The 17143-nt window shown below is 48.2% G+C and overlaps 1 protein-coding gene across 1 annotated transcript in view; it reads left to right on the top strand.

Moving 5' to 3' along the window:
• Nucleotides 1–17143, top strand: part of LOC130198490 (uncharacterized) — a 186236-nt gene that overhangs the window by 162057 nt on the left and 7036 nt on the right. Inside the window, exons 11-17 of the mRNA XM_056421656.1 lie at nucleotides 896–1013; nucleotides 3300–3469; nucleotides 3527–3620; nucleotides 6530–6737; nucleotides 9224–9701; nucleotides 10912–11859; nucleotides 14221–14303. Coding sequence (XP_056277631.1) covers nucleotides 896–1013; nucleotides 3300–3469; nucleotides 3527–3620; nucleotides 6530–6737; nucleotides 9224–9701; nucleotides 10912–11859; nucleotides 14221–14303 — 2099 coding nt within the window. The remainder of the gene's footprint in view (nucleotides 1–895; nucleotides 1014–3299; nucleotides 3470–3526; nucleotides 3621–6529; nucleotides 6738–9223; nucleotides 9702–10911; nucleotides 11860–14220; nucleotides 14304–17143) is intronic.

Consider the following 17143-nt stretch of genomic DNA (forward strand, 5'->3'; position numbering starts at 1 on the left):
ATCATCCCTGCGCTCCTCAATATCTCCCTGGAAGCCATCCTTTTGCCGCCCCCGCCCACTAGCCCCGCCCCCCGCCCCCCCCCCTTGTCCTCACTACTCCACGCCATAATTTGGTGTCTTGGCCCATCTGTTGCGTTTTTCTTTTTTCTTTTTCTGTTGTCTTTGTTGTTTCTCGCCACTAAATCTGCGATTCGGTGGCAGCGAGCGTTGATTATGTATTCATTTATTTATTTATTTATTTTCCCGCCCGTGATGTTCGCGTTTGCGTCGACGGTTCAAGAAAGAGAGATTAGGAACGCCGTCGAACGCGCACGTGTCCCTCTCCGTCTCTCAGCGGGACCATATTCATTAGCCAACACACGTTCTATTATATACTCACACCCGGCAACCGATAACATAATGCGACTGTACAGAACAAATGTTCCCACGACTGGCGCCCTTCATCCCCGCGTTCGGTCTGGCAGGCGACCGGCACTCCAAAGCGCCTCTGAAAGGACGTCTTGCATAATGACGCCCAGCGTTTTATCACGGGAAATAAATTACCCATCAGCTCGGGCTGCGAGGGAGATTATTCTTTTTTTTTCTTCTTTTTCTGTGATTCATTTCGTGACGATTGCCGGCCGCGGATGCCATTACCAAAATTGAAAAGGCCCGCCGCACCGTATCTGTGGAAGGCGGACGCAGTTATTTATTGGGTATGAGGATCAGACCCGCTCCCTCGGTGTCGCTCTGCGCTAATTGTTTGGCTCGTTTTGGATTCCTGCTGACGTCAGCAAATGGTTCGGGGGCTAAAAGCGCTCTCTGTGTAACTGTTTTTCCACCATTACCTTTTTTTTCTCTCCTCCCACCCTCCCCTCACCCTATCTCCTCCGCGCTCTCTATCTCTGGGTTTCAGGTGGTGCAGGTGTTGCGGGCGATTGATAGAGACGAGGGAGGCAATGACAGCGCGGTGTATTTCAGCATCCCTCCAGAGTCCAGCTCTGCCCTCAACTTCAGCGTCAGGGACAGTGGCGGTAGGCACTCAATCTTCTCCTCCCTCTGTATATCTCTTAATACCCTCTTTTTTTTCATCCCCCTGCTCCCCTGACAAACACACACGGCTTCTCCTCTACTTTGTCAAGGCTCTTAATCCCACATTTTCTTTTCCGCCTTTCTCTTTCCATCTTTGTCTTTACTCTCCTCCGCCCCACCCACCCACACACACACACATACACACACTCTCTTCCCTTTCCTTCCCCCTCCTCTCAAACCTCCCCCCCCCCTTTCTGCCTCTGCCTCTCTCTTCCACCATCCATCTCCCAACTCCGGTGGCCCAATTGCTTTGCTTTGTGATGCTCCTCTCTTTTCGTCGTCCCTCTTGTTTGCCTTTATCCCCCCCCCCCCTCCACATCCCCCCGTCCCCACAACCACGTACACTCACTGTTTTACAAAGAAAGGCTTTTGAAGAAATCAGAGCTGCTTCATTTAATTCACTTCAGCTCAATTGAATTTAGCTACTTTGCATTTGTTTCTAGTACACGCTCTGTCTGTTCTGCTTTCTTTGGCCCATTTTCCTCCACAAAGACACACACACACACACACACACACACAGCATGTACAGTGCAAGTACACACTGACATAGACATGCACAGTACGGTACACAGACCTCATTTCAAGGAAGTGCTGTGTTACTGATTATTTTCATCAAAACATCAAGTTGGGTTGTTTTTGCTGAAAGGAAATCCTAAATTAAAAAATGAAATGAAATTAAAGGTTCTGTACGCACTGCGCTACATTCACAAACCTTTTGTTGATAATTTCCGTGCATAAAGACAAAATAATTTGTCCATAGATGTCGCCCGAGGAGTTCCCTTGAACGGACTCACAGACCTTTTTTGCAGTCAGTGTTTCACACCCGAACACGTCGTGTGGATCCTTGAGGCCCAAAAAACTGCTGAATAAAACACAAAACATTTGCAAATGTGAAAAGATTCTGAAAAACTGCTCCTTCAACCATGCAGCAACTCCCTGGTTACCTTCCTGATGCATCCCATTGGACCCAAATCCCATTCGTCCGACGGCCCATGACCCCAAAAACAAAGACATTGTTCTGGATGCCCATTGCACCAAACATAAACAATCCTTATGCAACAAACACGAGAACATCGCACATGTTAATGCAGGTTGTCTTCTCAGTCTCTGATTGGCTGACCCTGATATTCTTGCCCTCCACCTCACTAATCTCATTCCTCACGCCGAACCAACAAGGGACGCCGGATAATAGTGGTGGGTCATGCGTTCGCCAGCTGGAAGAAGAAAATCTGGAAGTCATTCTGCATAATAATTAGCCACGCGCCTCTGTTTGCTGTCTGGAGAGGGGTATTTCAGAGCAATGGGCCATCGTAGAAAAGGGGCGTAGGTTTTTGAGATAAATTGCGCCATCGGACAAATGAGCTTTGGTTCCGTTGGGACCTTTGGGGGTTTTGGAACAAAGGGCCTCTTTTGGAACAACGGGCAGTCCCCTGAACCACCGCTCTAATCACTGTCGATCTGCCATGTCGGTGCCGAGCAGGTGAAGTGCAGAGCGGTTATATTTCGGCTCTTTCACTAAATGAGGTTGACGAGAGTGGCGATAGCGAGAACCAAGCAATACATTTGCGGGGCCCAAAAAAAATAACGCTATGCTCAAATACACAAAGTAGTCTGTAGGGACCCAGGGACCAACGGCAGAGTTCAAGTGACCCCACATTGGGCAATGCTACTCGACCCATCGTGAGGGTAGAGACGATTAAGTGTAAGTCTGGTGATCTTATTATGTGTATTATGTCCCTGCGATGAGATCTGGAGGATAAACTCGCTCGACAACGGGAATCAAAGGCGTCTTTGAAGTGTCACCCAACAGCAGAACACGTTCTGTTCTCATTTGGACGGCCCCTCTGACGGAGGCCTTGCTTTGTTCAACCAAAAACACTCATGACTCAATCTGTGATCAGAGGAGCACGGATTTGATAACTGAGTCTGTTTTATATATATTTGGATGAATTGGCAGGCGCTTTATGCCGATTAAATATTTTCTACCCAACGTTTGGGAGCTCTCTTATCTGTTGCCTTTCAACGAAAAAAACATTTCATTTTGAGGGAATCTCTCTCCTCCGCAGACACTTCACTACTCTGCTGTCAGACCAGTAGAGACCAGAGTTTCGCTTATTGCTGAAATCTTAAAGATAATAAAAGATGGATTGGCTTATGGTGTGGTCCATGTGTGCTTCATTCCATCGTGGTATAAACCGGATATCAACGGATGACTTGTGTCCCTTCAGGCCCCACGGCGAGCCTGGTGCTGCTGTCCCAGCTCCGGCCGCTGTCCCGCTCCGCGTCCTCCACCCTGACGCTCCACGTGCCGCTGGTCCTGAGGGACGGGACGTCGGGCCTCACCAGCACCGGGACGGTCACCGTGTCCGTCTGTCCCTGCCTGAGGGGAGGGGCCCAGGCCGGGGAGAAGGAGAAGGAGAAACAGCAGGAGGGCGAGTGGGACTGGGAACGAGAGGCGGTGTGCCTCCCTCAGCAGTCCACGCTGCCGTCCCCCGGCCTCAGCACCGCCGCCCTGCTGGCCATCCTGGCGTGCGTCGCCACTCTACTGGGTAAATACTTTTGATATTGAAAGATAACAAAAAAATGTGTAATAATAATAATGTGGGGATTGTGTTTCCTTATGGCATCTTCCAGATGCATGGTTGATTTTAACTTTATTTTTATGTTTTATTATTATTATGCATTCTTACTTTTGACGGTTGTCATTCTGTAAAAACACCTAAATAAAATATCAAGTATTAAAAAAAAATTATAATAATGTGTTGCACCTGGAAAGCTGACTTATACAACGAGCATCGTGTTTTCACTACGGCATTATTTATTAAGTTATCGCACAGCGATTTACTGCAAATAAAGGAGTTTAATGCTAATAAAAAAAGAAGAGTAAATAGTGTTTAGGGCTGTTTACCCTCCACTACATCCCAGAGTGTTTAATCTGCATATAAAGATAATGCGTAAATATTTTCCTCAGTCACAGCTGCTTGATAGCGGGGGTTTAATTTTCCTCGCAATTTTGGTCCAGTCGTGTCCTCTGGCAAGGTCGCCACGAATCACGGCTAAAAACAACAATACTGAGTGATTATCCGGGCCCTCAGGTTTTTTGATAGCGGCGTAATAAAATGTCACTGGCACCTTTTGCAGAAACTCTCAAACGCTCGATTGGATAATGCGGAGGTGCTGAGGAGGGTTTGGCTCTGGGCCAGCATCGTTTCCATTCGGCCTGTTGGATCACTACTCATGCCGTGTTGATGGGGGCATTACTATCATTCTGGAAAAGGCCACTTCAATCAAGACGGGAACGCAGCGCGGCGTGAAGGTGATCGCGCAGATGAGGTCTTCTGGATGGGAGTTTATAATTCTGTTCTCCGAGTGACAAGGGCATAAACTCCACCGGGAGGAATCAACACAGCTTTGCATACGCTCAACTCGCATGAAGTTTTTCCGCGGCGTGAGAAAAGAGCTGCAGCTTTGCGCCAGGACAATTTAGTCTTTGGCGTCTGAACGAGGTTGATGGCTAATCCCAAACAGGATGACTGGGCCCCTCCACAAGATGCCAAATGTTCGCACAGAAGCTCAGACAACAGCTCCTTCAGGATCCCATCTGGTTATTAGGGAGGGGCTCGGCATACACGAGAGGGATATCGGGCCATTCGGTAACCGGCGCGTGATGGTGATCCCTCATTGTTGTGAGAGATTAGATATTCTCCACTCGTCCACGGGAAAACCAAAGAATGCAAAGCTCCAACAATATTGAAGCTGTGGGTTGACTCACAGCGGCAGCTTAACCACCTGTGGTACATCCGTATGGGGACGCAACCAATCGCGTCTTAGCAACCGTAACCAAGCACAGTAGGTCTGTCAAAGTTTTGACAATGTTTATTTATATTTATTTACGGTTTATTTATACAGAGACAAACTAAAAAAACAGCTTTCCGATGCTGATTTCATGGTGTTTATAACGGTTGCAAGTGGGCGACCCGGTGGTTCCTGAAAGAGGATGAGTACACGGAGGTACAGTACACAGTAAGAGCTTGATTAATAAATGCTGAAGTGTGGCACTGATTTCAAGTTATCAGGTCGCCAGTTCCAGGAATTTGTTCCTTACGCAGAAAAAGCAGTCCGAGCAGAATGTTTTGCAGAATGGAGCCCAAATATGATCCCTTGAAGCTGCTCTGGAGGATCTGCTAAAGCTCTGCAGTCTGTTGATGCATTCACAGAAAAGTCCATTCAAACATTCAGACACAAGCTTCACGGAACGCAAATCAATAGCCGTCATGGAGCTCTAATGAGAGACATGCAGGCCGACTCAGCGTCTCAAGGTGTTGGAGCATTTGCATTAACGTTTCAAATAAATTATTTACAGAGCACTTTTCCGAAGCAGATAAAAACCAAAGACAACATTGAAACAACCATAGAATGAAATACAGACAACAGATCATAAAAACTTGGGGTGATAAAATAACGTTAAGAAATACATTAAATGGCCGACTTACCCGTTCCACTGGAGCTGAGCCGACAACATCCACAGTGATTGGCAAGAAACAAGACTGTTGTGAACTGTTGTGGTTGTATAGAAGTCTATATAAAATGCCTTGACTTCTCTCTTGATTTATTCCCTCCTAAACATTGTAAACATGACTTTATGATCTCGATTTCTATTATCATGTCTTCTTCAATACAGCGTGATGTTCATTTAGTAAAGGATGGTGCTTTTAGAGTCAAACTGACGATAACGGCGCTTTAGGGCGGGGCTACACAGTGATTGACATTGGTAATATAGTTGTTGGCATTTTCGTCCTACTTTAACTCAAATTTAGATGGCGACGGTCAAAATGCCAAAGTCAAGGCCTCGAAACCGTTGGCCCAATCGATGAGGTCATTAATGACGACCTCCACTCCTTATATATTCTATAAGTGAACCGTAAAGATCAGTTGAGTATTCCCAGGTCTTTTTGTTTTCTAGGTACCATTGATATCAAGTGTCTATGAAAAGGAAATGATTGAAGCAATTCCCAATATTAACTATCTACAAGTAGAATATTTCCACATTTTGTACAAGATGAACTCTTGTCGAACAAGAAACAAATCCACCTTTTAGGGGGGACGTAGTCTTGTTGGACGCAGGCTGCCAGTTCTCTGCCCACAGCCTCTGGGAATATGGAATAAGAGTCACCGAGTCACGGGAGAATAGAGCGTCCATTTTGCTGACCGGAGCTCAAAGTCAATTACCGAGTGGAGGCATGAAGCGCGCTGATCCACCGGCCCTTCGACCCCAACCCCTCATCTGGATTTGTTTTCGTCTCATCTCATTGTCTGACTGAATGTGTCTCCCCTCGCTCTCTCCTCTTCCTCCTCTCCCGTTTATTTCCCCGGTGACTTCTGCCCCCTCCTCCCTTGTAAATCATTCCCCTTTTCTTTCTTTTTTTCTTCCGATTTTCTCTCCTCTCGCCTCCGCCAGCGGTGAGCGCCCTGTCGCTGTCGCTGCGCCGGCAGAAGCGCGACTCCCTGTCGCCGCTGGAGGAGGACGACGTCCGCGAGAACATCATCACGTACGACGACGAGGGCGGCGGCGAGGCCGACACGGCCGCCTTCGACATCGCCGCGCTCCAGAGCGCCCCGCACAGCTCGCGCTCGCGCAGCTATCGCACGCTGGACAGCAGGAACGTGTAAGTAGGCCGACTCTGTGTGTGTGTGTGTGTGTGTTTGTGTGTGTGTGTAACATCAGAGAGCGTAATCACATGTACAACAATTGTTGTTTGATTCCATCAAACGTCCTGGCCGGCCCTCTTATCGCACGCCAAAAAGGAAGTTGGGGGTGGAACGAACCTCCCCCCTCCCCCTTCAGAGTAAAAGCTTTCATCCCCGTCGAGCCGTTAATTGATCCACTTAAGAAACGGATCGAGCCTGAACTCCCAGCTGATAATCAGTCACCGATCAAAATGCTGAGACAGAAGGCTATCAAGCTCCGCGGTCCTAGGAGACCACTTTGTTGTGCTCGTGTTGTGAAAGCGTGTTTATGCTCTTCTACTTCAGAGGGCTGTTTGCACCCACTTTGATGCCTCGGCGAAACATTGTTATTGCCTTTGGACTAATAATTAGCTCCCGATGAATTCTGGCGAGCCATATGGAAGAGGCCATAAACAAGTACAGAGGCTGCATTAAGTTTATTGAAAAAAGTTACGGAGGTGGACACAACAACATGCCCGAAAAAATAATTAACTTTGAATCCAACGTTGCAACGTCCCTGCAATAAACTTTCTTGCGTTTTCTGTGTTTTTCTTGACTCTCCGTGTCACGGAAGGGTTAAACTTCGGTTTGAGTCGTATGTGAGATCCCACGGAGACTTTCCAACCACGTTTACGCTTAAATCTCTGTTTTCATGGGGAAGAGCTACAGATCTATCATGTCTTCTGTGGCTCTGGGGGGGCTTTTTCTCTTTAGTCTGGGAGAAAGTAACCCCAATAGAACAGTTTGTAACTCGGTCTTTGTACTAGTCAGGATATGTCGGCCGTGACAGCATCATTTTCGACTTTGTTTTGGACAGAGAAAAACAGAAATCCCCTCCAACGTGTAACACGTGAAGACCACCAACCAAAACATTGACCGCATTAAGCCATGAGCTTGTAGCTCGTTGGCAGCACGCTTAACGGCACGCCTCCTTTAGCTTACAAGTGTCATGGCTTCGAACTGAAACGAGTCGCCGCACCCTGTCTCCAGCGTCGTGTCTAACACCACAATTGAAATGGCGTCGTACTGTGAGCCGACACGCGTTAAGCATAAAGGCCTGCTGAGGCGCTAACATTAGCGTTAGCATTCACTGGGATAAGTCTCAACACGTGCCGGCCCAACCCCGGAACTGCATCTGCGTGTCCCGTCGCCGCACCAGCTGACTCCAGTTCCCGTCGCTTCTGGGTCCAGATCCCGCCCTCCAGAGCCTAGTCCCCAGTTTTAGGAAAGAACAGAGCTTACAATGTTGTGAAAAGGAAATGTTTCTATAGGTGCTGTGGTTTAGTGTGTTAAAGTGCCTGTTTAGTAAACAGGAGATCCTTGGTTCAAATCCCACCAGTGCCTCAAGAGTCAGATTGTAGAATTGAATTTTATGGTGTTGTAGTTTTGGTTAAGAACAGAACTAGAGGTACTGTGAAAAGGGAATCTTATGTAGTTGCTGTGGCTTAGTGGGTTAAAGTGCATGTTTAGTAAACAGGAGATCCTGGATTCAAATCCCACCAGTGCCTCAAGAATCAGATTGTAGAATGCAATTTTGTAGTTTTGGTTCAGAACAGAACTTGAGGTACTGTGAAAAGGGAATTGTGTGTAGGTGCTGTGGGTTTAAAGTACATGTTTTGTAAACAGTAGATCTGCGGTTCAAATCCCAGCAGCTCCTCAAGAATCAGTTTGTAGAATTGAATTTTATGGTTTTGTAGTTTTGGTTCAGAACAGAACTTGAGGTACTGTGAAAAGGGTTTTGTATGTAGGTGCTGTGGCTTAGTGGGTTAAAGTGCGTGTTTAGTAAACAGGAGATCCTGGGTTCAAATCCTGGCAGTGCCTGTGGTGCTTGAGACCAACTCCACTAGTTGTCAAGAATGTGTTAGGAAGGCTGGGATCCATGGCAGCAGGACACAAAGCCAGGCTTGTAGATGAGGTATTTAGGGTAGTTGGGTGAGGAGGGACCTAGTCAACGGCAGATGCAGTCCTGGGGGTGGGTCGGAGGATTGGAACGGGGGTCAAGTCTCCGGAGAGTGTGGTACTTTGACTACGTGAACATATTCATGCATCATATGTCTCTACGTGAAGTGTAGACCACGTCATGGAAATTAAATGTAAAATGCATAAATGCTTGTCGTCTTGAGTTGTGCACTGACGTCTCAATTCAATTCAGTTTATTTGTATAGCCCATTTTCACAAATTACTAATTTGTCTCAGAGTGCTTTACAATCTGTACACATAGACATCCCTGTCCCAAAACCTCACATTGGATCAGGAAAAACTCCAAAATAACCCTTCAGGGGGAAAAAAGAAACGGAATAATAAGAATCCTAACAATTTCAATAGGGTCCTCTCGGACAGACTTCGTCTGTCGCTCGGACCCTAATAATAAGTATAATACCCCTAACAATTTCAATAATTACAGATGTTGCCTTGTGTCTCACAGTCGTTACGCCCATCAAACCCAAGAAAAGGCTCGCACTTACAGCTGGGCTCAGAATCCGGGCGTGGAGCACAACTACTCGGGCCCAGGCGGGCCCCTCTACGGGCGCCTCTGTTACAGCAGCCACACGCTGCCGGTGTTACGCCGCGCACCGGGCGGAGCCTTCGAGCCCGGCCTGGCAGAGCTGGGCTACCGCTTTCCCGGAGGCCAGACGGACCACTCTCTGGTCATCCAGAACCAGGGCGCCATGGTGGGGCCGATGGAGTCCGGAGCGATATACGTGGCTCCCACGGACATCAGCAACGGGAGCCGCACCGGAAGCCGCGACGGCACCGCGCCCCCAAGCGGGATGAGCACGTCGGACGGCGGGACTCCGAGGACCGGCGACAGCCAGGAGAGAGGAGGCGGGACCAGACCCGCGAGCAACTGTACCGAGGGGAGCAGCGAGGACAAAGGGAACCACGGCCAAGACGTGGACTGGGTAAGGATCGCTGTGGCCCCGCCTCCGTAGTTTTGATCTACGGAGTTTCGTACAGCATCACAAAGACATTGATTCAAGCAGTTATTTTACTCTTCGATCCTCCCCAGTGATCAGAAAGATGATTGATAATGCCAGGTCAGCAAATGTATAATCTTATTGTCTTGATCGCATTGTTGTCCGGAGCATCCACGCTAGCTGTAACGCTTCATGTAATGACGTTCTTCACTCTACGTTGTTTAAGCCGATGCATATTTGTGGCTAATGGAGGGGTGGATGTTTCGGGAAGGGGAAAAGGTGATAAACGTTGGATAAACTATTTGATGAATCGACGGCTGCATCAGAGAAACCATTAAATGGGAATAAATGATTGAATACATTATTAAATAAGCAAACGAGTAAGTAAGAAACTAATCAAACAAATGTTAACGATGCATACTTACACGTTTTGTGTGAAACTGACGTACGAAAACACCGTTTAGCGGATGGATGGATGCTCCAGGAAGGGGGAAAGGTGGTGAACGCTGCAGCGAATGATGAATTAAAATGTAATGAATAACTCGATTAATGATAGATGGCTCCATTGGGGAAAAGATTAACATTGAATGAAGGACTTAATTATTAAATTGTAATAAGCACATGAAGTTAAGTAAGAAAGTAATTAAGCGAGTAAAAGAATAATTTTTAAGTTATTTATCTTCTCGGTACGTTGGCAGACATGTGACAGGGAGGAAGGTGATGAATCCGAGATATCTGCACATTAATGTCCTGCTGTTTGTTATCTTTTCTATGTTTTTGTTTTATTTATTAGGCCATAGAAGGGCTGTCTGGCCCTTCCTTTATTTAATTTTCAAATATGTTATCTCTCCATCACTCCCCTCTCCATTTCCCTCTCACTGTGCAGTGTTAGCTCATTCTAATGTTCAATTAATATCTCTGGCTTCTTCTCACTCTGCTCCGTACGCCTCGATGTCCGTCTCTCCTCCGTCTCAATCATCTTTCTTTTCCTTTTTTAATCATTTCCTGCTTTTCATCCATTCGGGCACTTTATCGTCAAACTCCCCCCCTCCCTCCCTGTCTTTCTCCTCCATGCCTCTCATTAAATGTTCCCACGTCCCCCATTTTGTGTCGCTGCGACCAAAAAACCTAACAGAGCCACGCCCTCCCCCAGCCCCCGACTGAAACCCCCCGTGCTCGCCTACGTTCCCTCCAGGTGCAGTCGGAGACACTACCCAGGGAGCATCACCTCGTCATGACCCGGTCCGGCTCCGTGATGGGCCGGGGTCACGCCGCCGGAGGATGGCTGTGCGACTCGTCTACCCTTCCCCTGGCGGGACGCAGGGCCTCCCGCGGGGGGCTGTCCCCGAAACGCACCGGCTCCGGCCGGTCCGAATCCGACTCCGGCGGCGGAGGAATGGCGGCAGGGGGGAATGGAAGCGGGGGTGCCTCCACAGACGGACAACAGCAACCTGTGAATAGACGCGGCTACGCCGCTGTCCTGCAGAGGGAGCTGTCTGGACAGAGGGACTATCACGGCAGCTTGGGGAGAGGAGTACTGGAGATGGGCAGCAACTTTGTGGTGGCGAGACCCGACAGGGTGGGCCGAGGGATGTCGTCCGTCTACCCGGAAGCGGCCGGCTTTATTGGGGACTGGCGGGACCGGATGGGTCTGGGGGGGTATGTTTTGGGCAGGAGGGATATAACCCCCCAGCTGTTCCCCTTCCCGGGGCAGCCTCGTGGGGCCTACGGCGGGGTGATGGGCTTCGGGGGCGGCTGGGTTCCCGGGATGGAGGCGGCGAGGGGAGCGCCGGGGCCCAGCGGCCCCTCCCTGGCACTGAGGGTGGGCGAGTTCCTGCGTCTGCGCCTCGCCCAGGTCACCTTCGACCCCTCGCAGCCGCCGTACGACTCGGTGCAGGTGTACGGCCTGGAGGGCACAGGGTCCCGGGCGGGGTCCCTCAGCTCCCTCGAGAGCGAAGGGGAGAAGGATGCGGAGAAGGAGGAGTGGGGGGCGGGGCTGGAGGAGTGGGGCCCCCGCTTCCAGAAGTTAGCCCACCTCTTCAGAGACCGGGAGAAGGAGAGGGAGGAGAAGGAAAACGACGACGACGGCGACGCCGCCGGGGCCAAGAAGGAGAACGAAAAGAAAGACGAGCCGGGGAAGACGGCGAAAAGAGAGGGAGGGGAGCCGGCCGGGGAAGAAGAGGGGAAAGACTGAGGAATGAGAGAGAAAAGGAAACAAATAGGGGCAAAGGGGGTGCGAGGGAATGGGAGGATGATGAAAAGGCAACCGGAGCTAGAATAATGTGAGGAGAAGTTAAAGGAGAGAAAGATGAAGGGGCAAAGTAATAAAAAGAGACGGAGAAAAATGAGCCTAGGGAGGCTGGAGAGTGCGAGGGCAGGGAGGGAGTGATTGATGTAATTTAAAGCAATAAGTGTTGAAACGCTGATATGGTTGAGCACGGATACTGAGACAATGCAGAGGCTGCTTTCTGCTCGGGGCGGCAACAATTTGTTAAACGCCTCGGACAAAGAAAAACAACCCAAACATCCACGACTCGATTTAATCCAACTGGTGAGCAACGTACGCGGAATGAGAAAACAGCAGGAGACGAGAAGAAAGGCGTTTTCTCATGGCCTGTTTGTGTTTGTTGCGTACGTGTGTGTGTGTGTGTGTGTGTGTGTGAAAACCCTGATACCCAGGAACAGTTTAAAGATGAGTAAGACGCGCAAGAATAATAATAAAAATTCCAACGAGGACGTTTAAGAAACTAGGGTAACACACAATGGGGGGGGGCGAACGGGACGGACGTAAAGAGAGAGGAACGTGAGGCGGCGGTAACAGGAAGCGTTTCATTCCGTCTGCAGTGGCAGAGAAAGTGAATAATTCAGCTCATCGCTTGGTTCCAAATGAAAATGATGAATCATTGAAATCCCGCGAAGGATTCTCTCTCCGCTCGGCCCGACCAACAGACAGTGTGGAATATTTAAGTGATTTAGGGATGTGATCTCCCAACACCAGCCACCCCATCTCATCCCTCGAGCTTTTTTTGTAGTCGAGTGTTGGTATGTTTACAAAAAGGTTCACACACCCACACACACACACACACAGAAGACCTGACGGACACCACGAGGCTCTGATTGTACGACAGTGAATTATAAAAGCGACGTCATACCACGAGGACTCTGTTATTCATCTCCTAAATGTTTTTATGGAAGAAGTCTCCTGTTTTTTAACGCCTAACCCCGCTGTCGTCCCGCGGGACACGTCTCGAGGACAGAGTGTGCATGATCGTACGTATAAACCTAAAATGTCAACACATTTCTCATTTTTTTAACACAACACGTCCACAGCTCCGCGACACGTTACAGGGGGGAGCGGCTCCACAGAGCGGCTTTTCTTTCCTCTTCTTCTTTCGGTTCCCGTTAAAGGTCACGGTGCAAATGAGCTGGAGTTTCTCAGCTTGAACGCACTTATTTTCCTTTTTTTCATTCTTTTCTTACCGCGTGATGCTCAACAATGGATAAATAATGATGACGTCCGAGGTAACAGCTTTTTTTTGTTTGCTTGTTTAAAGATGTCGACCAAATGAGAGAAAAAAAAGAAGAAAAAAGATGCGATGTTTGACTGTACGTGAAAAGCATTTTCAAATGTAAATACCACTGAATATTATTGCTAAAAGAGAGTATATTAAATGAATAATGAGTGAATTAAAAAAAAAGTGAAAACAAATAAATTCTGAAACCGGACTTGTCGGGACCGTCTGTATGTAGCGTAGATTATAGAGATGCACTCACTGAGCTGGACGGTGACAGCCTCCCGGACCGAGCGCAGCACCGTGTCTCCTACACCTGTGGAACAAGGGAGCCGGTCTGCGTGGTGGCGGCACTCGGCTGAGACGGGCGAGCCGAGGATTTAATTATACACGAGCCCCCTGAAGAAGTCTGTCGAGCGAAATACCAGAAACCAGGAGTCTCGGAGCCTCGCCGGCCCCAGTGAGGCTCCCAGTGAGATGAACATCTAATGGAGCGAGAGGGGGGGAGTCTCCTCATGGGCACGCTTCAAAAAATCTGTATTGCTTTTTTTTCTTTTCTCTCTCTCTCTCTCTAAAATCTGGAGTTCTATATTCTGCAAAAGTGGAATGAAACACTGAAACAGAATGTGTGATAAGTTTTTTGGGGAAAGACAGCTCATTGTCACTGGTGTTGCACTGCCTGAGAGATATGAAAAAGTTGTATGGATGGTAACTTATGTCTAGAAATATAATAAACTGTACATTTTTTAAATAAAAGATCAGTGGGGAGTGACTGTGCATCACACGTTATCATTCCAGGCCGTGCAGCTCCATTAACACATTAATATTGCATTTTTGTGTTGTGCCTTGACCGCTTCCTACATCTGAAGTCAAGCTAATTCCATCATTTCGGGGACTTGTAACCCAACAGACTTTCTTTATTCTTTATTCTTTTAGTTATAGTTCAGCCTCCTGCCCCCTGAACGTGATTATCTTTTGGTGTGCCATCGCAGAAATGTTCACCCGTCGTTGTCACCGGGTTCGTTGTGAAGCCACGAGTCAAGCTGTCCGCTTCGTTATTGTCCCGACAGGTTCGGTCCGACCCATAAACCTCAGACGAACCCGATCACACCTCTGTACCCCTTACCTGAGCCACAGACGTGTCCACGCGGTGCAGAGCGCCACGACCAACGTACAAATACTGCACAATAACCAGAGAAGAGAGTGTGTGTGTGTGTGTGCTGGAGGGGGGGTGCAGAACCACAGTGGGGGTTTCACTGATCAACAATACCGTGACACCCTAAAGCTCCAGGAACCTTTCCGCAGTCTGAGGCATGTGGCCCAATAGACGCCCGCGGCGACACTGTGTGCCAAACTTAAAGGGCAAATTCTGGTTTATTGCAACTTGGGTCTTATTTTCTTAGCTTCCTGTCAAATGGAGCGTTTAACACGAGTCTCACAGGTTTATGTAACGAACCCCCGGCCGGCCAAACGTAGTCGTAATAACTCTGAAGAATAGGAGTAGAAGGAGCCGGCCATGCTGGTTGATTCCCCCAAACACTCGTCTGGCGATGTGCTCTCCAACACTGTGACGAACACCGTGCCGACGAAGTCGCGCTCACGCTCTCCGGCCCGCTCCGCTTTGTGGCGCCGCTTCTCCGCGCGCTCTTCTTCTTCTTCTTCTTCGTCGTCGTTAGCGCAGAGCAATCTGAATTTATTCCAGAGTGGACGCATAACTTAAGACGCCTCTCGAATGAGGGAGATTTTCTCGCACGGCCTTTTACCTCCGAGTCGCATCTCGGGCGAATTGGACTGCCAACTGAATGTGAAGTAAAAAATGAAAAAAAGCTAAGTTATGCATCGACGCTGGGATATAAATCGGATTGCTCTGCGTTCCCGCCGGATGATGAAAAGGCACAACGGCATCCGCCTCTCCGAGACGCAAACAGCATTCGTCGTCCTTCTCCCTGTCTCACTTCAGGGTGTTTATCGGACTCCTGGAACCTTCAATCATCTGCATTACCACAAGGGATGGAGCAAGACTGACCTTTGACCTCAGAAAAACCACAAGGATCGCTATAAGACAGTTTCTGAGTTGTAAAGGTGGCTTACAGAGCCTTGGAGTGTGCCCCCTCTGGTTTAAACTGGTTTAGCTCTCACTAAACCTCAGACTATCTACAACCTACTGGTGTTCTGACCTCTTGTTGTAGCAATGTTTTTATTTACTATTTCTCAACAATATCATAACTCAAAGAAATGGAAATAAAAGAAATAGTAACACAAGACTAGGGTTGGAGCCCGATGATGACGAGAGCAGCCTTAACTCAGAGTAGAACCGTAACGTTGATCGCAAGTCTTGCATTCATAAAAGTAGGCCAACAAATAATAAATTATCCATTATAACCATGTTTAAGCCAGCGCTAGCTACGAGCGTGACAGTCTGTTGTCCGTTTTTTGTCAGTGCTCCATGAGAACGGCTTTTACAGGGAACATGGTCGAAGAGGTTTTTAATGTCGTTGTCAATCGTCGTTTTGTGCTTCTTCTTTTTTTTAAGTATCAGTTTAGGCACCGGTATCGTTTTCAAAATAGTGGTTTTGCACCGGTATCGGAAAAAACACAAACAATACCCATCCCGACACAAGACCCAACGTTGTAACGGACCAGAGTTTCCCTTTTAACCTTATTTGATTGGAGGAAAACGTCAAAGGATTTAGAGCGGGTACCACGGGTCCACCTACGAATGACTGCCAGCGGACTGAGAACCATTTTGTCATGAGAATAATTCATTCGTTGTGAAGAGAACAAAATCTGTCGCTTTGCCAAATGCATCATGTATCTGGGCATCTGGGCCTTCTTGAATGAGCCAACTTCCTGAGTCACAAAAAAAAAGCTCTTACCATTTTCATAACAGTATCCGCAAATTCTGCCACATAAATAAATAAGCATGCTATACCAGTTTGTCACCTTTCTTGCCTCGCCAATTATGTGGTTTATTCTACAGTTCTGATTGGCTCCAGGTGTTTCAACCCCCCCCCCCCCCTGATTGGTCTAATTTAAAGTTCTCCTCTGGCTGATTGTTAAAAATTCAAAGTGATGATTCTCCTGATTTGTCTTATTTCAGAGTTCTGGAGTGCTGCGCCGGAGTCAGACGGAGCTGATTGTGCCGCCGCCTGAGCAGCCGGCAAATTGGTTCAATCAACAGCGTGATTAATGGATCCTGTTCTTTTTCAAATTGAATAAAAGTCGGCGGCCTCCGCAGCACTCCCGGCTCAGATTTACAGACCAGGAGTGACGGATGAAAGTGGACCTCCGGGGCCATTTGTCAAGTCCTCTGTCCAAAATAAAACCCTGATCCACTGAGTCACCCTCAAAGGACCGGAGCAGCATTTAGACATGTTGACGTGTAGCTTAAGGGTGCAGGTTGAAGGTCGTGGCCTCTTGACCCCAAACTGGTTAGACCGCTTTTGGTTTTGTGCCCCCCCCCCCCCCCCCCCACCACCACCATCACCACCATGGTCGACTGCATTGCTCCTGCACGGTGTTGATCCAATGTCCACAAATTGCGCGCTGAACAAAGTGTATTTATTTCTGTTGTGCTTTTTCTTTTTGTAAATTTGAATAAAAATGGAACTATTTCAAAAGAGATGAGTCAAGACCCACTCTGCGCTCTTTTCTGCAGTCTCTTGAGTTTCTGGATAATAATGTGTGTGTGTTGTATATGTGTGTGTGTGTGTGTCTTTAAGAGAAAGAGACAGCGTGACAGTGCGATGGAGAGATGCTCTGTGCTCTGTGCATACAAATGAGTTCAAAACTCACAAACATGTTTGTTGTTGTGAATAGGTGTGTGTACCGGCTCAAATTGGCCACTCGTGTGTGTGTGTGTTTGTCTGGCTGCAGGATGGAGGAACACCTCGTCTGGTCTGATCCAGCCCACTG

The sequence above is a fragment of the Pseudoliparis swirei genome, chromosome 8 (genome assembly GCF_029220125.1).
Source record: "Pseudoliparis swirei isolate HS2019 ecotype Mariana Trench chromosome 8, NWPU_hadal_v1, whole genome shotgun sequence".
In the NCBI taxonomy this organism is placed as follows: Eukaryota; Metazoa; Chordata; class Actinopteri; order Perciformes; family Liparidae; genus Pseudoliparis; species Pseudoliparis swirei.